Here is a 20,425-nt window from a genome sequence, read left to right as displayed (position 1 = left end):
CTAAGGGGTCCCTTGTACTTTTTGACTTAACCATGCATTTGGGTTTTTTTGTTTTTTTGTTTTGTTTTTTTTTTTTAATGTAGAAATACCTGCCTGAATATTTTGTCCCTTGTTGAGTATTTCAGTGTTTGGATAATTTGCTGCTGATGTAGTAGTACAGTTGACTTAGCGATTTGCAAGAGGCTGTTGATGCTATTTTTTCCTCTTCTTTTTCAACGGAGCACGTGCTTTCCATCTTTGCCGAGCCCCAGTACATCTCCATTTATTCTGCCTTACTAAAGAAATTACCTGCAGGCTCCTTTGCTTTCAGCCAGGCTGCAGATGCAGGCCCTTCTCCTGCCCCCGGCAGCAACCCTTGGAAGTCCTGCCTAATAGCCCTGACTTAATTAGGCAGGGTTTTTAATTGCTTAGGAAATCCCAGCCACTTTAATCTTGGTAATGAAGGCTGGAGCTTTGCATCACCTGGACCGCGGGGCTCAAAAGGCTTCTTTCTGCTTTCCCACCATCCTAACAAGCGATTTCCAATGTAGGGTAAAAGCAATTGCCTGGGAAAAAAAAAAACACAACACCAAACCCTTGGAGATGGGAATGTGTTTGAACGTGAAAAATCAACCGTGCTGTATTTATTTCTTCTTTTCCCCAGGCTGGGAAGGCAGAAACCTAGCTCCTTCTCCCAGATGATAAGTTAAACCTGGCTCTGAATGGGTTTTGGAGGGATTTGCTCAGGCTGAAGCTCTCAGTGCAAGGCAGGGGGGAATTTGGGGGGTGTCCCAGCATTGGGGGGAATGGCTTGGAGACGGGGCACAGCATCCTCAAGGGTGCTGGGTGACTCGGTCCCCATCAATTCTCCCATCCTGATTGCTGCAGCAGATCGCTTTTCTGCAAACTCCGTTCGTGGTTTCCCTTATTCCCACCGTTCCAACTCAGCCGCGGTTGCACCACTGAGCTCTGCTGAGATATTCGGCCGTGCATCTCCATCCTGACCTGCAGGACTTTCCTACCCTCAGCACCCTCCACGGGCTCAGCCCGTCCCCTCCGAGCTACGGTTTTGCCGCTCACCGGCGGCAAAAGGCTCGTGGGGTCACCGGGGGTGCCAGCGCCGCGCTTGCCCCGGCTCTGCCGCTCAGCCCTGCCTGCTGAAACCACGGCTCCGAGGAAAAGATCAGCAATTCTGAAGGCGTTCAGCTGGAGACAAAGCAAACAGAGCGGGGATATACATCATATAGAGAGCATATAGAATAATTATAGAATTTATATTATATATTATTATATATACTATATTGTCTATAGTATACATTGTATATTATATATTGTGTATATATATTATATAGATCTTATATACTATATAGAACACAATTATACAATAATATAAAACAATTATTCTATATAATACAACATAGAATATATATTCTATATAATACCACACATATATAATATATGTAATACAAAGATCTATTTAAAAAGCAGCTATTAGTAAGATGGGGTTAATGAGCTGACCTCCAGCCTCAATGGGGTATATTCCCTGCCAGGAGCAGCATTTCAACCCAGGGAGGCATCAGCAAGGGGGTCCGTGGACAAAAATACTTACAAAAAAGAACTTCAAAGGGTGGTTTTGTATTTTTTAAAAAAAATGCTATTTCCCATTGGGTGGGTCTACTAGCTGACCTTTTCACTGGAAATTGCTTAGTGTGAGGTTCAGGGAGTGAAACAAGCCTTTATTTTTTTCACCTCAGTATTACTCCTGCCTCCTACTCTACCCTGTTTTTTCAAAGCCAGCTTTGCTCAGCCGAGGAAAGCCCATGGAAAGAGCGGTCATTTAATTGATCGATTAAGCGATCGATTTAATTGATTTTCATGAAAACCGGTTTTCTGCAGGTTTCTGACCCTCGGTTAACCATGTTATACTCCTATTTCTCTGCTCTCCCCATCTTCTTGTTCGGGGCTTTGAGTGTGGCAATACAGCCAAGGGGATCCGAGGTTATTTTGGGGCAGATAATTAAATATTTAAATCCCAGCCAGCAGTCCTAAGGGATTGATTTCAGAGCAGGAAACACAGATTCCTGGCTGGTTTTTTGCTATACCGGCCCGATGGTATAGCATCCATCCATATGGCAGATGGTATAACATCTCCGTGTTTGTCCCGGGTCTGCATCTCATTTCCACGGGGCACCCAGGGCATCCCTACAGCTCTGGGTATCATCGCCCATTTATTGGGCTTTGCTTTATTTACAAGCTCTTTTTTCCCGAACCCACAGGCTCCTGGGAAAATGGGAAAGAGCCGGCTCTGCAGCCGTGGGAGCCAGCACACCGTCTTTAGGGATGTGATGTCCAGGCTGCCTAAGGATGCAAAACTGGGCTCCGTGTTACGGCGAGGTAAGGGGAGAAGCCAACACCCCCCAAAATTGCCCGGCATCCTGCCTTGCACCCGTGTTTGTACACACAGGCTGGGGTGGGCCATGGAAACTCTGAACATCACGTAAAAAAAAAAAACAAAAAAAACCCCAAACCAAACCCCACCCCTTATTCCGCCTATGGAAAAAGTTATTTGCGGCATTGAAAAATGGTCTTTGTGGCAACAGCCCTGATGGAGCTTGAAAGAGATGAGATGCGGGGCTGGAGAATTTTGAAAAAGGGCCTACAGCTGCCTTAACAAATAGCGTTAGCCGGCCTTTTACCTGTGCCAGAGAAAATATATATATTTGATATATATTTTTATATATATCTATTGCTGTAGGGAGCGAATTTAAAGGCTGCCATGCCAACAGAGCCTTGCCCACGTGCACCAGGCTGGACCGCATCATTTTCCCAGAGAAATCCGGGCGCTGCATCGCTGCCGGTGCCTCCCTCCCTGCAAGGCTGGGACACGCAGCCTTAAGGGCATTTTAAGGGTAAATCGTCCTCAGGTGGGACCTGCCTTACCCCCCCCCCCCCATCCCCAGGAGCTGGAACCCAAACCTGGGGGCACCAGAAGCCCCCTCCCCAATTTCTGCTTGCACAGCAGTGATGTTTGCATTTTTCCCCACATTGCTCAGGAACTCTCGAGCACAGAGCAAAGGAGGGACTTTGCTTGCTCCTGCACGCCAAAATACCCTGGATCATCATCAAAGAAGGGTTTTTTTTGGCCAGTTTTGGAGTCCAGCTCATTGTCGTAAAAGCAGTGAGTGATTTTATTACTTTTTTCCTTCTTTCTGGCTGCAGCGTGGGGGTAACGTGGCAACGGTGACTTTTCTAGCTGTGCTCTGCTACTGGCTAACAAGATTATTTTTTAAATGGATAAGCATGTAGTTATTAATGCTCCTATTTGCCTTCCCGTCCCCGAGGGTTTGGTGTATGCTGACGTATCCTCACCAGGTTTTTCTCTGCAGTAGATGCGCGCGTGCTCTTTTCTCGTAGCAAAGTCACAAATAAGGGTAGAATTAAAAAACTCACCTATATATAATGAGACGTGATTAACCTGTAACCATTGGCAGGGCTAAATGGTATTCACTATCCATGCAGGGGTAAAAGCTGTCTCTTACATCTCTATTAAAACATACATTAATATAAACCACTTCTTTTTTTTTAAAAAAAAAAAAAAAGAGGAAAACCTTTTTGGAACTGCCTAAAACCCCTGTGACTTCATCTGTGGGAAGTTCAAGGTCAAAAGCTGCCTGGTAAGTGGAGGTACACCCTAATTCCTTGCACGGGCGAGGGCATCAGCGCTATGTGATGGGTACAGATGTGCTTTCTCACTGCTCAGCCTTCGCGTTCGGATGACGCTTGTTTGTCGTGAGCAATATTTTAGTGGAGAGTTGCACCGTGTTCATCCACGTGTACCCTTAGATCAGCTGCCTCCCTCCAGAGAAAGCAAAGCTTTCTGCCAGAAACTATTTTCTGGCAGAATAATAATCCATATAATAAATATGTGTAGGAAATAAATACATCGATTCACTGCACAGGGGGTGAAAAGGTGGCAAGGGTCCACATCGCAGCTCCAGCATCCCCCGTGAAACACCCCCTGAATAAGCCAGCCTGCGGGACCCCCTTTATTTTGGTAAGATTATCGATAGGCTTCTTTTTTTCAAAACTCAAAAATGTGCAAAAAATACAGCTGTTCCCGGCCAGATTCTCCCTTTCTGCCTCTTTGCATCAGATGGGGGCCCTGGCAAAGGGACCTCTCCTTGGGCTTAACAGAGGTAAAAGGAACGAGGCTCCTCTTACCTTGGCCAGGGTTCCCCCCCCTCTTCTGGGTGAGCAGAAATCCTTGGAAGCTTAAATTCACGTGTCTTTATGTTTTTTCATACGTCGAAAGGGGAAAATACACCGAGGAGCCAATATTCCACTGGCACATGGGACTGCAAGGGGAAAGCTGCCGCAGCCCCAGATAATCACCGCAGCTATCAGGGGCTTCAGGGCTGTGTTTTTTCTAAAGAAAAACCCCTTTTTTCCTATTTTCTCCACCCAGCTGTGGCAGTTCTGCTTAATATAAAATGTCAGATGTACCCAAGTCCCATGGACATCAGCTTTTCAAGTACCAACTCAGGAGTATTCCCTAAGCGTTGGTGAAAATAAAACCTGTTTTGGGGCTGGGGGATGATATAATTTCTATTTAATGAAGCAGGCGAGGGTGCGTGGGAAGAGGCTGAGCTCAGGGGAGCTGCTGGCGGGCTGGGGTGAATGCGATGCTGGGGAGGCATGTGCTGGCACAGGGCCACCGCGAATAGCTCTGACATAACGGCTCTTAAAATAATAATAATAATAATTTCCATGTTTTTCTTTCTATGATGTACCTCTCTAGCAGAACCCCCCGACGAAACCATTGGACCTCTGCAAAGAGAGCGCATCTGTGTTTCATTTTATAGCTGAAGAATAGTAATTAAGATGCTTTTGCAGAGCCAGGGCTTGGAAAACTAAAAATAAAAGCCATATAGGCACAATACCAGACCTCCGAGCACCATAAACTTGCCTTCCCCCCCCCCCCCCCCCCGTTTTCACCCTCCCAGACCCATCAGACCCCCGAGCATGGCTCATTTCGGAGCCAAGCCCCCCATCGTTTCGGGGAGCGGAGCGGCAGGTCCGGGGTGTGCTGCGGAGGCAGGAATAAATAGTGGGCTGAAAGGGGATAGTGCGGAGAAGGGGGTTTTTTTGGCTAAATCCAGAGGAGCCATGCAAACGCTGTCCTACGTGGAGGGGAAAGCATCCCTGCGGGTATCAAGGGGAGGTTTTCCAAAGCCTGAAAAATTGGGGGTATCATGCAAAGCATCAGGACTGCCTCTTTTCTTGCAGCAAAGTGTGTACAAACCGTGGTCCCCAGGCCTGAAATGACTTTTCTCCCCTCTTTCTCACACTTGAGCTGTGACTATTGCGGGGAAAAAAAAAAAGAAAAGAAAAAGCTGTTTTCTGGCTCTCCACCACCCCAGGGTGCTTCTAGCCCCATGCAAATGAAAAATTAATTTTCCCCAGCTCGAGCTGAAAGCACTGAAAGAGGAGATGGAGCTCAATGAGATTCACTCGAAAGCACTCGCTGGCTGGCAGGAGTTGTGCCGCAATGATAACTCGGCCGAGGGGATGAGTGAGGCCCCGGGGGACTGGGAAATGCTCAGTAGCTAGCTTGAAGAGGCAAAAAAAAATATATAGATTTGGGTTTTACACGCCAGTAAGCTTAATTTTAGCAGGAGGATGATTAAAAATTAATAAGGTAGACAATGTGTAGAGAGGGATAGGCGCATCTGGAGGGATGCTGGGCAAGGCTAACCCGGTTTGTGTTGGGCCTCGACGGGAAAAATATTGCCTGAAATAAAGGAAAGGGCTAGGGATGACAAGATAGTGGGCAGGGATGGATGTCTCCCACCAGCCAGCCCCACGGCGTGGGTGCGTATTTTGGCAGGGACAGCTCGTCTCCCGCACGGAGCCCCAGAGATGAAGCGATGCTGGTGGGATGCGGGCGATGCTGCCGTTAGCATCGTGCCCCCCCGGGCGGTAGGTGGTCCGAGCCGCGGCGGCTCGCCGGCACGGAAAGGCTTTAACAGCCGTCTGGGTCCCGAGGATACGGCATATATATTTCTTTTGGATGCCGCAGCCATCAGGCGGCTTTAAGCCTCTATGTAGGCACTGTGTTTTTGGGAAGGAGCGGTTAAATAGGTTTCCGCCCATGACAGCGGGGAGCCCCTCACCCAGGCGTCTGGGCTGGCTGGGCAGCTGGCTTATTTAAACTGAGGTGGTGCTGAACGCCTGAACTCCTCTGCGGTCCCGCTGACCCGGAGTTCAACATCTGCCGCGGCTGGGCTCCGTGTTGCATTACAATTGGAAAACAAGGGGGTTTTGGGGGGTTTATTTTTTGCTTTCCCATCGGCGGGACCCAGCCACGCCGGCGGAGATTTCTCCGCAAACCTTGCAGCGCGGTTCCTAGAAGGAGAGCAACTTTTTCCCTCCTCTTTTCCAAGCCTTCGCCGCTGACAGTAGGGGCTGGAAGCCATCCAAGGCTGTCGGTGTAAATCTCACTGACCTTGTTTCACCATCCCTTAACTTGCAGTTCAGCATCTCCCATCAGCCGAGGCCGGCGTCGATTTCCACTTTCTGGCTCATTTATTCCTTTTTCAGCTTTACGGTTTCGTTTCCCGTGCTTGCTTGTTCATCCCTGGGTGGGCAGGGAGCTGAGGGGGGGGGGGGCGGTCCTGGCCCCTAAAAACCTCCCGGGTTTGTCCCTGTGAGGTTGCCAAGATGAATATCTTGCAGGAATTTGGAGACGCAGCCGTAATCGAGTGCTCCGCAAGGAGATGTGCTTTAGGGACGAGCCTGAGCCCGGCCCGCGGGAGAAGCGATGCTCGGAGGCGCAGCGCGATGCGGTTAGGTGGGATGAGCGGGAGATGCTTCCCCTCGGATCGGGCTGGGTGCAGGGCTCTGATCCCAGCAAAGGCTGCCCGGGTGCCATCAGGAGGACCCGTGCCCCGGGAGGGTTTGTGCTCTGTCCCCGTCTTGGTGCAGGGTATGCATCTGTATGGGAATTTGTCACTCTCCGGGGGGTTCTTGCCGTCATCCTTCACGCATTATCCCCACCTTCCTGCGATAACTTGATGTCGCGTTTGCTGGCCAGCTGCTTCCAGGGGTCGTTGACTGCACGGCAATGGCGTCACGCCAGATGTTTGTGGGATGCTGGCCTCGCCGAGGAAGCAAAGAGGCTGGGAGCCTTTGGAGATGTGGGCTGCAGAGCGGCCGGTGATGGGAAGAGGGTAGGACCTTGCACCACAGGAGTTGACTGCGGTTTCCCATCCCGGCTAGCTTACCCGCTCCGGAGACCCGCCTCTCCCTTCTGGGTCTTAGAAAAGGGCTTTGGGAGCCGGAGTCCTCCCAAAAACCCACAGCATCCTGTGCTACTTGCTTCCTAGGCGCTAAATCCATGCAAAGCACTTGGTTTTCCAGCTGCGGTGAAGTCTCACCTTCAAAATTGTGCCGACGGCAGCGTGTTTGGGGCCTCGTGGGAGAACATTGCCAAGGCGCTGCCGTCGTCGCTTGGCTTCGTAGTAGCATCCAGTATCTTCGGTATGTTAGCAGAAGCAATTTGGTGGCAGGCTGTATCAGACGTGGGTATTTGCATTAGTATTTCCCCTGAACAAAGCTGAGTTCGTGCACGGGTGTTGCGGGTGCTTGTGTGCAAGGGACCCAAGGGGTGTGCGAGGCAGATGGGCACGGCTTTGCTTTTGCACTTCTGGAGGAAAAGCCCAGAAGCCTTTAAGTCGTATCCCTGGACCTTTGTGGAGGATTAGGACAGCTAATTGGATTTTATTCAGGGTGCACCGAGAGCTCAGCGTCGTGGCTAGGGAAAGCGCTGGCCTGAATAGGGAGAGGTCAGGGGAGATCAGAGAAGGCTGCGGAGGGGCACGGCAGCTATCTTTGTGTGGGGAAAGGGCTGTAGGAAAGGCGAGAAAATCCAAGTAAATGGCACAAAACCTCCTTGGTGTAAGCAGCTGCAAGAAATATTCAGATTAAACAGGAGCAAAAAGTTTCCAAGATAAGAAAAGCAAGACAGAGCAAAAAAAAAACCACCAAAAAACCCAAGTCCTGGGGGCTTGTGGAGGCTCCCTCCATCTTTGGAGGTCTTAAAGCAGGGATTAAGGAGAGATCTGCCAGGAATGATCCTGCCTCGGGCAGCCGGAGACCAGATGATGTGCCTGTCAGCTCCCTGCCTCCGAGAGCAGGGCTTGCGCTTCTCCTCCTCTTCTCCTGGATGAGCGTGGCATCTTTGTGACCCTCCTTGGTGGTCTTCTAGCAGCACTCCTAAAAATCCCCCCTGGGAAAGAGCTGAAATCCTGGAAAAGGGGTGTCTTTCCCCGCTTCAGCCGGGGGCTGCTTTAGAGAGGGAGGGAAAGCTGCTCAGGGGGCTTTTCTCCCCCAAGAGCGAGGCTCCCCTTCTGCCACCGGCGCGGCGGCAGTGACTATTTTCTGGTTTAATCTCATGGCGGCTCTGCGTGTCTGAGGGATGAGGTCATACTCGCTCACCCCCAGCCTGCTGGTGCTTTTGCTTCGGTCCTTCTGGTTTGGGTGGGATTGCAGTCCCTGCAGAGGCTCCGGGTCCCTGCACGCTGGGGTTTTGGATGGCTCCCTAACCGCCAAAAACCGCTGCAGACCTTTGTCCTTCTCTGGGCATGGATGTGTGTTGCACCCGGGATGGGGATAGGCATCGGGGAAAAACCCTGGCCATGCCCCCCTGCCCATCTTACCTGTGCCCGGGATGCTAGTCCAGCTTTCCCGGGATGCTAGTCCAGCTCTCCCAGGGCTCCTGCTTTCTTCCTGCAGCTGCTTTTAAAAACACAAACAAAACTAAATGGCTGGAGAAATGCTTTTTTTCCTTCTTCTTCTTTCTTTTATGTTTTTTGCCGGTTTTACCGCTTCTTGCCAGAAATGAGCCCATCGTGAGGATGAGGCTGGTAGTTAACTCAGTCTGAGTGCAGGGGCAGCTGTTTCATAGCCTTTAGGATTAACAAACAGAAGCTTTACATCTCTGCGAGGAAGAAACGTGGTGACTGATGGCTGGAAATACAGCCCTCGCTTGTTGCTCGGGTAGATCCCGAGCTCCTGGCTCCTCAACTCATGATATTATGGGTAGAAAAGCCAGTCTAGGTAATTGGTGGAGATTGCTATGATTTTATTAGACCTAATGCCCTCCCCTCCAGGAGGTTTGCATGGCTGAGCAAAACGACCAGTGCCCATAAAGACACAAAAAATAGACCTAATTAAGTATTTTTTTTTAATTTTTTTTTTTTTAAGAAATACTTCCAGCCTGGTGTGGAGGTTTCCCCAGCCCTCAAATTCAAGATTAGTCGCACTTAGGGGCCAATAGCCACATCTACTACCAGTGGGGACACGCACACCCCCCCGCGCGGAGGTGTGGGGCACACTGCCTGCGCTCCGGCTCCGAGTGGTACCCGGCCGGGATGGGCAGAGCTTGGGTACCGCCAGATAAAAATCAGGCTCTGGGAATACACGCTGGAGTCTCCCAGAGGGAAAACGATCTGATTTGGGGTTTTAAAAGCAGCAGCTGTTGTCGGCTTTCTTCGCTGGAAGCTGGAAAGAAAAATTGCTCCTCCCCGGACCTAGAGGTCACTCAGTAAATGGGAAAGTCCCTGAAAAGATGTCACCGGCAAATCTCAGGGCTGAAGAGAGGAGGGCCCATTGAATCAGAAAGCAGAATTACAGAGCGTATTATCGGTGGAGGAAGCGGGGGCTCGAGATAAACTAGCACTCGAGGAGGGGAAAACAGGAAAAGGCTCCATTTGAACTCAAAAATGGAAAGGAAAAGGTTAAGCCTAAAGTCAAGGAGAAGGGTCAGGCAGAGTTATAGGCCAGGAGGGGAAAGGCGAAGTGAGGAGACAAAGAGGAGAATAGAGGGGCCAAAGCAAAGGGGAAGGACAGGAGGGAAAGGACAAATGGGGAAGGAAAGAAAAGGACAAAACAGGGGGCAGAGGGGCCGGGGGTCACTGCAGGTCTTGTTGTCTTCAGCTGCAGCTGAAATGGGGCGTTGCGGGGCTTTTGAGGGGGCAAAAGTGAGTGCGTTGATGGGGAAAAGGAGCTGGGGTGTCCAGGTACCCGCCCTGCTGCCTTGGCCAAGTCCCCTCCGGGGTGTGAGGGACCCCCGGGGTCTCCTCTGTGTGGCTTCTGCCCCGCTTGGGGCGATGCTACGACGCAGTCGCCGTCTCTCCCCTCCATTATTAATTTATTAGCAAAAGATTAAATTGTTGCAGGTCTCGATTTGGCCTTCCCAGCAAGAAATATCCCATAGTTGCCTTGTTTTTTCACTCTTCCCATCCTCTCTTTATGCTGGGAATTGGGAGGAAGAAGGCTGGAAAGAACAACTTTTTAAATGATGGTGTATTGGTAGAGAGAACACCAACATCCGCTTGTAGTGGTTGATCGTTCTAATATTTCAGGCAGGTAAGACCAATGGGTAGGGCCGATGCCACTGTGAGGGTGACAAATTAACATCTCGGCATCTGGGAGCTCAAGAGATCCCCTTCGGGGTCATCTTCTCACCACGCACAGCAAGTTATAGGATCGGTACCCAAACCCATTTCTTTATGGACCTTCAGAAGGTCCACGTGTGGAGGGAGTTGCATGTCGGTTCACGGCCATCGTTGTTCAGCCAGATTTATGCTGCCGAAGCCAATGGTTTGGTAACGTCGGGGAAGTGTTAATGGTCTAGAGGGACTGGATGAGTTCATGGATCTTGCGGAGGAAGCAATAGTTTCTGCCTCTGCAAAAAAGTAATTAAATGATGTTTTGCGGAGCTGCTCTTCACAAGTAAAGTATGCTCTTTATTACGTGTTTCATCATAAATCTAGTCATAATGAGGGCTTGTTCCAGCTTTAATGCTCTAACGGGTGCGTATCTGCCTAAATCACCTAAAATGCTTGGAGCACAAATTCTTTTTCTATCTTTCATGCAAAGAATTTCTTACATATCACTTCTTCTGTTTAATTATGTATTGCACTAAGCAACAGAAGCATGCGAAGACTTAGACCGGGAAATAAAGTCTGTTCTTCCCACTTGAAATTCTCTTTCCCTAGTTGAAGTAAGCTTGTTCATCTCTTTTCCTGGAGGCATCTTGTGGCTTTGCCTACAGGGTTTTTTTGGTTGGATCTTGATCACCGAGACCTCAGTCTCCTCTTCTCTCTCCAAAACCCAACCCAATCACCCAGCTAGAAAGCAAAGCTCTTCACCCTCATCTACAGCTCTGGAGCAATGCTTTGGCAGCATCCGTTCTGCGTTAACACGACCGGAGAGCGCTGAAGTACCGCTTCCCTCAGCGCTGCACCAGATACAGCTGCAGCAGGACCATCTCCGAGGGGTTCCCCGTCCCCACGTGCGGATCCTTCTTCTGGCACCCAAGCGGCCTCACCATCCACCCACGTCCACAGCGGAGGTAAGCAGGGCTTTTCCACAGGTGGCTTTTCTCCAACGGTGGTCCTCTCCTGCTGCTCCTGGCATCGCCGTGCTGGGAGCAAAGCTTCAACCGAGGTCCTACCAAGGAGATCCAAAATAATAATCCTAACGGTCGAGCTGATGTGAAGTTTGCAGCCTGGCACGGTGTTTTTCCCTGCTCGCCTTTCCCATGGCGCTCTGGCTCCTGCGGCGGCTTAGATGAGAAGGTCTTCAAGGCAGGGATTACCTCTTAGGACAGGCTTTGGGTTGCTCAGCGTAACCCGAACTGCCCCTGAGGCCCCAGGTAAGTATAATCCACTGCACAACCAGCACAACTGGTATTACCGGTGCTGCAGCACAGCCCCCTCCCTGGAACCGGCCTTAAGAGTCCTGTCCAGAATGTGATTCAGAAGCAAAAAAAAAACCCCAAAAACCAACATAGCTGGACCCAGCAAAATGCAAACGGTCCCAGAAGGTGTGTTCCTCCACGCTGATGGAGGTCAGGTTTGGGCAAGAGCTGACGAGAGGCCCTGCTCTAGAGGGTTCTGGTGGCCGCTCGTCCTCTGCCCTGTGCTTCAAGCATTCGCGCCGTTGGGCGTCTTCCGCAATGACAAGAAGCGTTGAGGGAAGCCCCTTTCTTGTGGCGTTGGGTTTGTTGACATTCTGTTTATTTTTTTGAGGGGACAACCCAATTTTTTTGCCCCTTGTAAGGGCGGTAGGGAGGAGCCCGATGAAGCGCAGGGTGTACTGAACCGCGCGGTCCCGGCCGCAGAGCTTCGGTGATGGACTCCCGTTGGAAAACCCAAGCGGCGGGCGGCCTTGGAGAACCGGCAACCCGGCATCCAGAGACGAGGTGCCGCTCGCCTGCGAGCGCGCCTTCTCCCCATCGTATCCCTTCCTAAAAACTGAAGGGAGGAGAAAAAAAAAAAAAATAAAAAAAAATAATCACCCCAGCTGGTTCTAACCGGGATGTTTACCTACACCCCACGAAGCGGCAGCGGTTGAAGCGCTGGGAGACGATTTGGCTTTCCTTAAGGAGTTCCTCTGGGTTGGGGTCCTGCTCCAGCGTGGGGCCAGGGGTGGGTTTTGGGGAGAACCCGGGTGGGTTTTGGGGAGAACCCCCAGGCAAAGAGAGAAGGGGCAGAGCCAGGAGGGGCGGGGGGGGGGGGGGGTTCCCGCCGCGCTTCGCCTTTGTTCGGGCAGGGCTGGAGCCGAGCGGCCGCGGGGCGGGGGAGGGAGGGCTGGCAGGAGCCGGCTGCCCGAAACGGCTTTTTTTTTTTTTTTTTTTCCAAAAAAAAAATCTCCGAGAAAAGAACCATCCAAGCGCAACCCGAGAACTTTTTAATATGAAAAAGTAAAAGGGGGGGGGGGAAATAAATTAAATTATTAAAAAAAAAATAAATTAAGGAAAAGAATACTACTACTAAAAAAAAAAAAAAAAACCCCAACCAACCCCACAAACCCCATAACTCCCACCCCCTTCCCTCAAACCCTGCCCCCGGCCCGCCCCACGCCGCGCACGGGGGGCCGCGGGCGCGTAGCGCGCCGCCCTCCCCCCCCCCCCCCCCCCTTCCCCCCTTCCCCCCCCCCCCCCCCCCCCTTCCCTCCCCTCACAGGCGGCGGCGGCGGCGGGAGCGGCCCCGGCCCCGGCCCCGGTGGCCCCGGCAGCGGCGGCAGCGGCGGCGGCGGCGGCGGCGGCGGGGGGAGAGGCGGGCGCCGGGCGCCGCCCGCCCCGCAGCCCGCCCGCCCGCCCCGCAGCCCGCCGCGCCGCGCCGCGCCGCCGGCCCCAAATGGATTATCTGCGGCTGGTGCTCTCCTGCCTCGTCCCCCTGCACGGCTGCCTGGCCGCCGGCAGTGCCCCAGGTACGGCCCCTGCCCACCTCCCCCCCCCTCCCCTACGGCGTGGTGTGTGTGTGTGGTTTTTTGTTTTTTATTATTTTTTTTTTGGGGGGGGGGGTTGGTGTTGTTTTTTTCCTCGGGGGTTGTTTTGACAGGTGGCTTGGACCCCGGAGGTTGGGGAGAAAGGAGAGGGTTGGGGTTGAGGCGGGGGGGGGGGGGGAGAGTGTGTGTTTGGGTTCAGTGGGAAATTGGGGGGAGATGGAGGTTGGGCGAGAAATAGTTGGCGTGCTTGGCGTGCGAGGGGCACGTCAGCCCGAGTTTATTCTGCTACGGTTGACGCGCTCGGTTAAAACTACAAAGCGGGGCTGCGTCGGGAGGGGAAAAGTAGCTCTTGGGCTTATCGAGCTTCGGCGGGGCTCGCCAAAGGCTCCCCGAGTTGGGTTGGCCACCGAAATCCCGGCGCGCGGGATGCTCCGTGCCCGTCGTCGAGCCCTTTTCCCTCCGTCTTGTCTCCGCAGAGCTGCTCCTGTCCGGCAAACTCAGCGAGTATGGTGTGATCGTTCCCTTCAGCGCCGATTGCCGGGGTCGCTTCCTCTCGCACGTGGTGTCCGGCGAGGCGGCGGCGGGGATCGGCGAAGCCGCCTGTCCCCCGTCCCTGCGCCCGTCCCGTCGCCGTGTCCCGCGCAGCCCCCCGGATGAGTCCCCCCAGCGCCGCGGGGCCGGCGGCCGCTTGCTCTACTTCAACGTCACGGTTTTCGGGAAGGAGCTGCACCTCCGGCTGAGGCCCAACCGGCGGTTGGTGCCGGCGGGCGCCGTGGCCGAATGGCAGGAGGATTTTGAGGTGCTTTTCCGGGAACCCCTCCAACAGCGGTGCCTTTTCACCGGCGACATCTCCGGCATGCCCGGAGCCGCCGTGGCCATCAGCAACTGCGACGGACTGGTAAGCTCCTCGAGGCCTCGTGCGCGCCGCCCGCGTTTTGGTGTGGTTTTCTCTGAAGAGGTGTCCTGAAACCTGATTTTTTAATTTTTTTTTTTTTTTGGTGATGCGTTAGGTGTCTGCACCGTACGTTGCCCTTTACCGGCTGGCTGCTGCGGGTTCCCTTTCCCCATGTGGCTTGTGGCGTAAGCAGGGCAGGGTACTACACGTGTGAGCGCTCTGTCCTTCCGCTCTACGTGCAGCTATGTTTAATTAAAGGGGTTGAAAAAATTGCCTGTCCCATGCCTGAGCTGCCTCCTGCCCGGAGGGGGACCGTGTCGGATGCCGTAACGCCTGCGGGTACCCACGCTGCCGGTGATGCTGCTGCATCCTCGCTCACCCGCGTTTTACCTTGGGGCTGCTTCAGGAACTTTTTCCTCTGCGTTTCCCACCTCTTCAATGAGGCCGAGTGAGCTCGAGCATCTCCCGAAATCACTGTTAGCATGTGGTCTTCTTCCCGCTAAGCATCTTTTTTCAGGAAGGACCTCTTTTTTTTTTTTTTTTTTTTGTTTTTTTTGTTACTAATAGCTGATGCGCTCAGAGCGTTTTGGCTTTCCGACTGCAGGGTGAGCGCAGTTCAGCATCGGTAACTTACTGCTACGGCGCGTTAATTGCTTAAATGGTTCTGTTACCTCCTTATCCCCAGCGTCTGGTCTGCCTGTGGGCTTCCTACCTTTGATACGCTCGAGGAATAGCTTCTGATTTTTTTATACCATTGGCCCATTGCCCTTCAAACTTCCTTTGAGCCAATTTAATTCTTGTTGTATGTGCGAGCATTTGCTGTTTTCTCCTGGTACCAGTTGCGTTACTGCTGGGTTGCAGTAAATGTCTTATTTTGCCTTTTTTTTTTTAATCTATTTCTTTTTTGGTTGTTTTATTCCGGGAGTTCCTTAGCCAATTTTAGCTGCTAGCACAAACAATTTGGCATTCCTTTCTTTTTATACAGTGCCTGGTGTTACTATACGAGCAGAAATGATAGAGCAGCACAGTTAGAAATACATATTTCGCCTACATATAGTAGTTTTTTTTTTTTGCCAACAATTTTAGCACATAATCCACACCTTTTGAAGCAGCTTTTCTGGAATCGGCTGAGACTGTGAATTTGCAGAAATTTCCCTGTAATGTGGATCGTGCTGGGGCGGGTGAATTTGGGCAGGCTTGAAAGCTTTAAAGGTATTTCCAATAGCTCTAGCAAACAACTAGTAGTGCTGCGTCCCAATTGAAAACCTGATTTTAAGCGTGCAGGTTGCATTGCAGATAGAATTCCCGGTTGGCATCGCGAGCGAAGGGATGTTGGAAGCGGTCAGCAGCCGAGTCTGTGTCTGGGAAGCAGCGAGGACGGTGTTGGGGGGTTTCTCTTCCCCAGAGCCCGCTGTACCGTTAGGGTCCAGCTCAGGTAGGCTTTAGTTTAACTTTTCCAGGCTTTTCTAGGCTTTAGCCCCAAGTTCGCCCATCTCAGCCCCTCGTGCATCTTCTCAGGCGGCGGTTGTTGTTATTTTTGCCCTTGTGCCAGCCATCCCTTGGCCGCAGGTAGTAGCAGCGACGCCGGTTTAGGATGTAGCTTGGACTGCGGGATGCTTTTGTATGTGGATTTATGCAGCCATACCTGTCTTGCCATCCCTGGTAACCCCAAGCCCACTCTTTTAAGCTCATGTAAAGGAAGAAGGGGCTCTTCCCCCAGCATCAGCAGCTCAGGGCGCTCGCTTCTTCCCTTTTTACCTTCGTTAGCCCCCCAGGGAGCCAGCTCTGCCATGAGGGGTGGGATTAGCCGAGCCGCGTTGTGCTGATGCACGGGACTTCGGTGGTTTGCAAACGCCGAGGGCTTCTGCAGGGCAGTTTTGGTGCACCCCCGTTTCCGAAGCTATCGTGGGACACGCTATTGGCATCGTGGTTGCCGATGTGTTGTCTCGCAGATGTTTTATTTCTTCATGTAGAGCTCCAGCAGCACTAAGGGAAGAGAAAAAAAATACACTTTTTTTTTTTTTTTTTTTCTTTTCTTCCTGCAATGTATTTATTGCTCCGTGGCCAACAAATAAGTGCCCTGGCCTCAAGCAGCAATTTCCCATCATCCAGCGAAGCACATGTGATTGCAGGCTGGGGGAAGAGGTCAGGAGGACAGAGCCCGAGCAGGGGCTCTGCTCCTGCCCTGGTAAAGAGGATTTTGTGATACGGTCAACGCTGCGGTTGGTTTTTCTCTTTCATGGGTTTTCTGGCTGGTGTAGATTGCTGTATGGTCCTCTGGCTTAGGTAAGTCTGACAGCTTATATATCCCCTTTGGAGGAGCTGTGAGATCAAGAGGACCCAAAAAAACCCTCCAAAAAGCAGTAAAAAGAGCTTGAGGTAGCAAGTGGACCAAGAAACAGAACCGGAATGTGGCGATAGGCGAGGATGGGATGGGAGGATGGTATTTATGACCACGGTCTACCTCCAGCATGACCCAGCAGAGAAGCAGCAGAGCTTCTGGGAGGGATGTACACGATGGGGACTGTTGTTAACCTCACGCTAAATAAGGACTAATTTAATGTGGGGAGCACCGGCTGTAGGTAGCTTTGTTGCTCTTCGGTCTGCACGTACCCTGGAATTACTGTGGACTTTTGCTGGATGTTCTCCACCAGCTTCAAAAGGGGCTTGCGGCTTTTGCATCCCAGTATAGCGTGCGTGGGAGGCACAGGACCGCGCTTGGCCGCTCGTTTCTGGTCAGAGGAAGCGTTCCGGGATGCTGCGGATGAAGGCTGTGTACACAAAGAGATTACACTGTGTATAAATGGAGACTGAGATTATAAATAATGAGAAAAAAAAAACCCAACCCAGTTCTTGAAACAGAGAGTACACATTAAGTCTTTCCTAAATCCTTATTTAGCCATGTAAGTGAGCTGATTTTTTTTTCACAGATGCCAAACCCATGGCACCTTCCACATGGGTTATTTGCTGCAGGCATCCACGCATGAAAATCCAGCCTTTTTTTTGTTTTGTTTTTTTTTTTTTTGTTGCAAGGGTGTCTCGTACCAGGGTGGGAAGATGCTGTCGGCCATAACATAATTTCAAAGCTGATCCAAGCCACCAAATTCCTAACTGGTAAAGTAGCGTTAGGCGGAAATCTCCCCCGGCAGACACATCTCGCTGCAGTGAAGGCATCCCATCTTTCCACGCCAGCTTTAGCAGCGTGTGGTCGATCTTGCTTCCTTCGTGCTTCGCTGGTTGCAGGGATGGGTGAAGAGTTATCATCTGTAGGCCCCCTGTTTGCTTTTCGTGGCTGACTTTTCCCTGCTGCTCTCCGGGGTTATTTGCACCAAACGCCAACGTGCTGCAAACCGTAGAGCCAGCGTTTTCCATCCCTGTTGCCCTGGCTTGCTTCAGATGGGTGGCAGCGGATAAGCAGAGCACAAAAGCCCTCAGGAACAGTAATTAATAGGGAACGAAGGGAGAAACAGTCCCCATAACGATGCCCCTGCGCAAAAAAGCATGGATTTGTCTTCCAGGATTTTCCTTGCAGCTCCTCAACTCTAGGGTTCATTTCGGCAAGAAAAAAGGTGCTGGTTTAAACGCCTGGAGTGTGAGATGTCTCGGCATGTTGCTCTCAATGGGAACGGAGCAAAAGTGTCCAAAGGTGGTATTTTACCCCCCAAGTCCGAAAGTGGTATTTTACCCCCCAATTTCACCAGTGGAAAGCTCTCTCTGCGTCCTGCTAAGCATCTTGCCCGAGTCTGCAATACTAGACCGCGTGCCCAGTAAAGAGCGTGGGGTAAAAGTCTCAGTGGTTAATTATCTCCCTTAATTTCGTGTTCCCCTGTGATGCCAATGAGCTTGCAGGTGAAGAGGTACCAAAATAGTGACCGAGCACCTCTGGGCTGTGCCCCGGTGCCATGCAAACCGTGTGGCTGCCAGCCGTGGTCCAGCTCCGCGCGGGGCAGATGCATCCCTTTCCAGATCCTTCCGATGCCCTCGCTGGGCAATCTTGGGATGGAAGGGGAGCGGTGGCTAGCGATGGTGCCTGCGTTCACACACAGCCCGGCTTTCTGGGACTTTTTGTCCAAATTAAGTGTGAATCGTGTAGGAAAAATACATACTATGCACGCAGCTGGATTTCCCCCTCCTCGGTGCTGTTTGCTTCTCTGGCTGAGTGGAGCAGCTTTATTAATTTTTCCACATTTCAGCTGCGTTGAAGTGTCAGAATTTCCTGAATTCCTGTGGGAGTTGGAGCTTTTTACCCAGTGGTAATGGAGGAGTCGCTTACCCGGGGTGGTGGTGGGGGGGATCCCCCTTAGCGAGGCTGGTGCTGAGCTGGCGAGTCCAGGCCATCTCTCCCATAGCCTGGGGAGACGCAGGAGAGCTGGAAAAGAGATTTTACCCTCTGTGAGCTGGCAGAAATGAGTTTGATGTTTTCCTTAAAAGAAAAAAAAAAAAAAAAAAAAAAGCAGCGTATTTTCCTTCTTTCCAGTGGAATTGTCTCCAAAGGGCCATTTTCTTACTTCGGGAATTACCTTCACCGAGAGCTGCAGACAGCATCTCGTGTTAGAAATATCAGTACTGATAGTCCCACCTTACCAGATTTCATTTGATTTGGTATTATTAAACCAAATAGAATTAGGGGATGGGAAGCACATGATAAATGGATCGCTGAGGATGGGATCGATCTCTTGGCAAGCGCCCAAGGAAGGCTTATTGGAGCTTTTTGGGTGGCGTCTGGCCTCTCTTGCTGCCTCCCTACGGTTATAACCTACCCAAAATGCTGAAATACAACCCGAGCTGCTCCTTTTTAAGACTGAGCAGGTTCATGCATGCCTCTTGCAATGGTGTTTTTGGGTTGTTTTTTTTTATTTTTGTAAATGCCCAAGTGACTGCTGCGGTTTCTGTTTCATTTATGAGGGTGCTCTGATCAGACGTGTGCACGAGTTCTTGCGATATCCACTTTGCCCGTCGGTCATCGCTGGAGTCAGCAGTGTGTTGCATCCTGCCTTTGGGAGAAAGCATGGGCGAGAAAGCCTAGGCTGCTTTATTTCTTGAGCCATATATAATTAGTCACGAGCTGTAGAGCAGCACAAACCCAAGTGGGCTGTGGCTTGGGACCAGGCTCTTTCATATTTTAATCCAGCCTTGCCCCGGCGCCGCGGCGCGGCTTTCCTCCGGCCGCCTGACTCAGCAAGTCCCGGCTTTCGCCGTAAACCCATCAACCGGCTTTGGGATGCCTTGTCCCGGGTGAAACGCCCCGTGGCAGGGTTGCGAGGGGGTAGCGATGTCCTAGCAGACCTCCTCCTGGGGCAGGGGTTGTTTCTTCCGCCGCTGAGCTAAAATAGGGTGCTGGCAGGGGTACCGCGCCGGGTGCTTTCGGGTAGCAGGAGTGACGCTCCAGCCCAAATTTGTAGTGATGAGGAAGCTGGAAGCACGTTAGTTGAGGGGAAGTCATCAGCGTAATTCATGGATGTAAAATCCAAGTGTGTTTGCCATGCCTGTGTTGGATGCCCACCCAGCTACTCGTTTTTGTGTTAAGCAATGGATGCCCACCTTCTCATATCATATAACAAAGAGCAGCAACAGCTTGGACCTGCCCCGTCATCATGGACTTGTCCAACCATCACTGGATCTGATCTGTGGGTTGACTCCCTGGCTTGATCTCTGCCTCATCACCACCACCTTGCCTGGTGCTCCAGACTCTTGGTTGAACCTGGCTGGGATCTTCACTGCCTTGGCTTGGGGTGGTGGGACAAGCCCTGGCTGGAGAGGTCCTGCCCTGGTGACCTGAACGTCTCCTGTGGGAAGGATCTGAGATAGGTGTGTCGGGCAAGTCAATCCTAGCACAACTGCCCGTACTTGGATTCCTTGGGAAGGAGGTGAAACAAAACCAGCCAAAAACCTGCCTTCCAGAGGAGTTAAGCAGGTAATAAAACCCAAGTGGAGCAGGAAACTTGATGAAGTCTAACAGAGCCGGGTTGGCTGATGCCATGACGAATGCAACGGTACGTGAACGCAAAGGTGATCCGATGACCCAGGTGGGCTTGGAAGACCCCCAGTTTTGCCTGGCTGTTTACAGAGCCCAGGTCATGTCTTCATACCGCTCTGTGCAAAATATACATATATTTTATTGTATTTTATTTGACGAAAACAGTTCCAGTACCCCAGCCCTGATGAGGACTCCAGTAGGTACACGCTGTTGAACAGCTGTAAGAACAGATCCATATGTTCCGCTCGCGCTTTCCAGGCAGCTATTCAACAGCAGGC

General features: G+C 51.6%; 1 protein-coding gene across 4 annotated transcripts in view; it reads left to right on the top strand.

The window, feature by feature from the left end:
- The first annotated feature begins 13,151 nt into the window (after positions 1–13,151).
- The window catches only part of ADAMTS14 (ADAM metallopeptidase with thrombospondin type 1 motif 14), a 37,774-nt gene continuing 30,500 nt past the window's right edge, over positions 13,152–20,425 (top strand). For all 4 annotated transcript variants that reach the window (XM_049811026.1, XM_049811025.1, XM_049811024.1 and 1 more), the window contains exons 1-2: positions 13,152–13,257; positions 13,752–14,173. In XM_049811026.1, coding sequence (XP_049666983.1) covers positions 13,185–13,257; positions 13,752–14,173 — 495 coding nt within the window. In that variant the 5' untranslated portion in view covers positions 13,152–13,184. The remainder of the gene's footprint in view (positions 13,258–13,751; positions 14,174–20,425) is intronic.

Source organism: Accipiter gentilis, chromosome 9, assembly GCF_929443795.1.
Source record: "Accipiter gentilis chromosome 9, bAccGen1.1, whole genome shotgun sequence".
Classification (NCBI taxonomy): Eukaryota; Metazoa; Chordata; class Aves; order Accipitriformes; family Accipitridae; genus Astur; species Astur gentilis.
The sequence above is the reverse complement of the archived record's forward strand: the minus strand, read 5'-3'. Positions and strand labels throughout refer to the sequence as shown.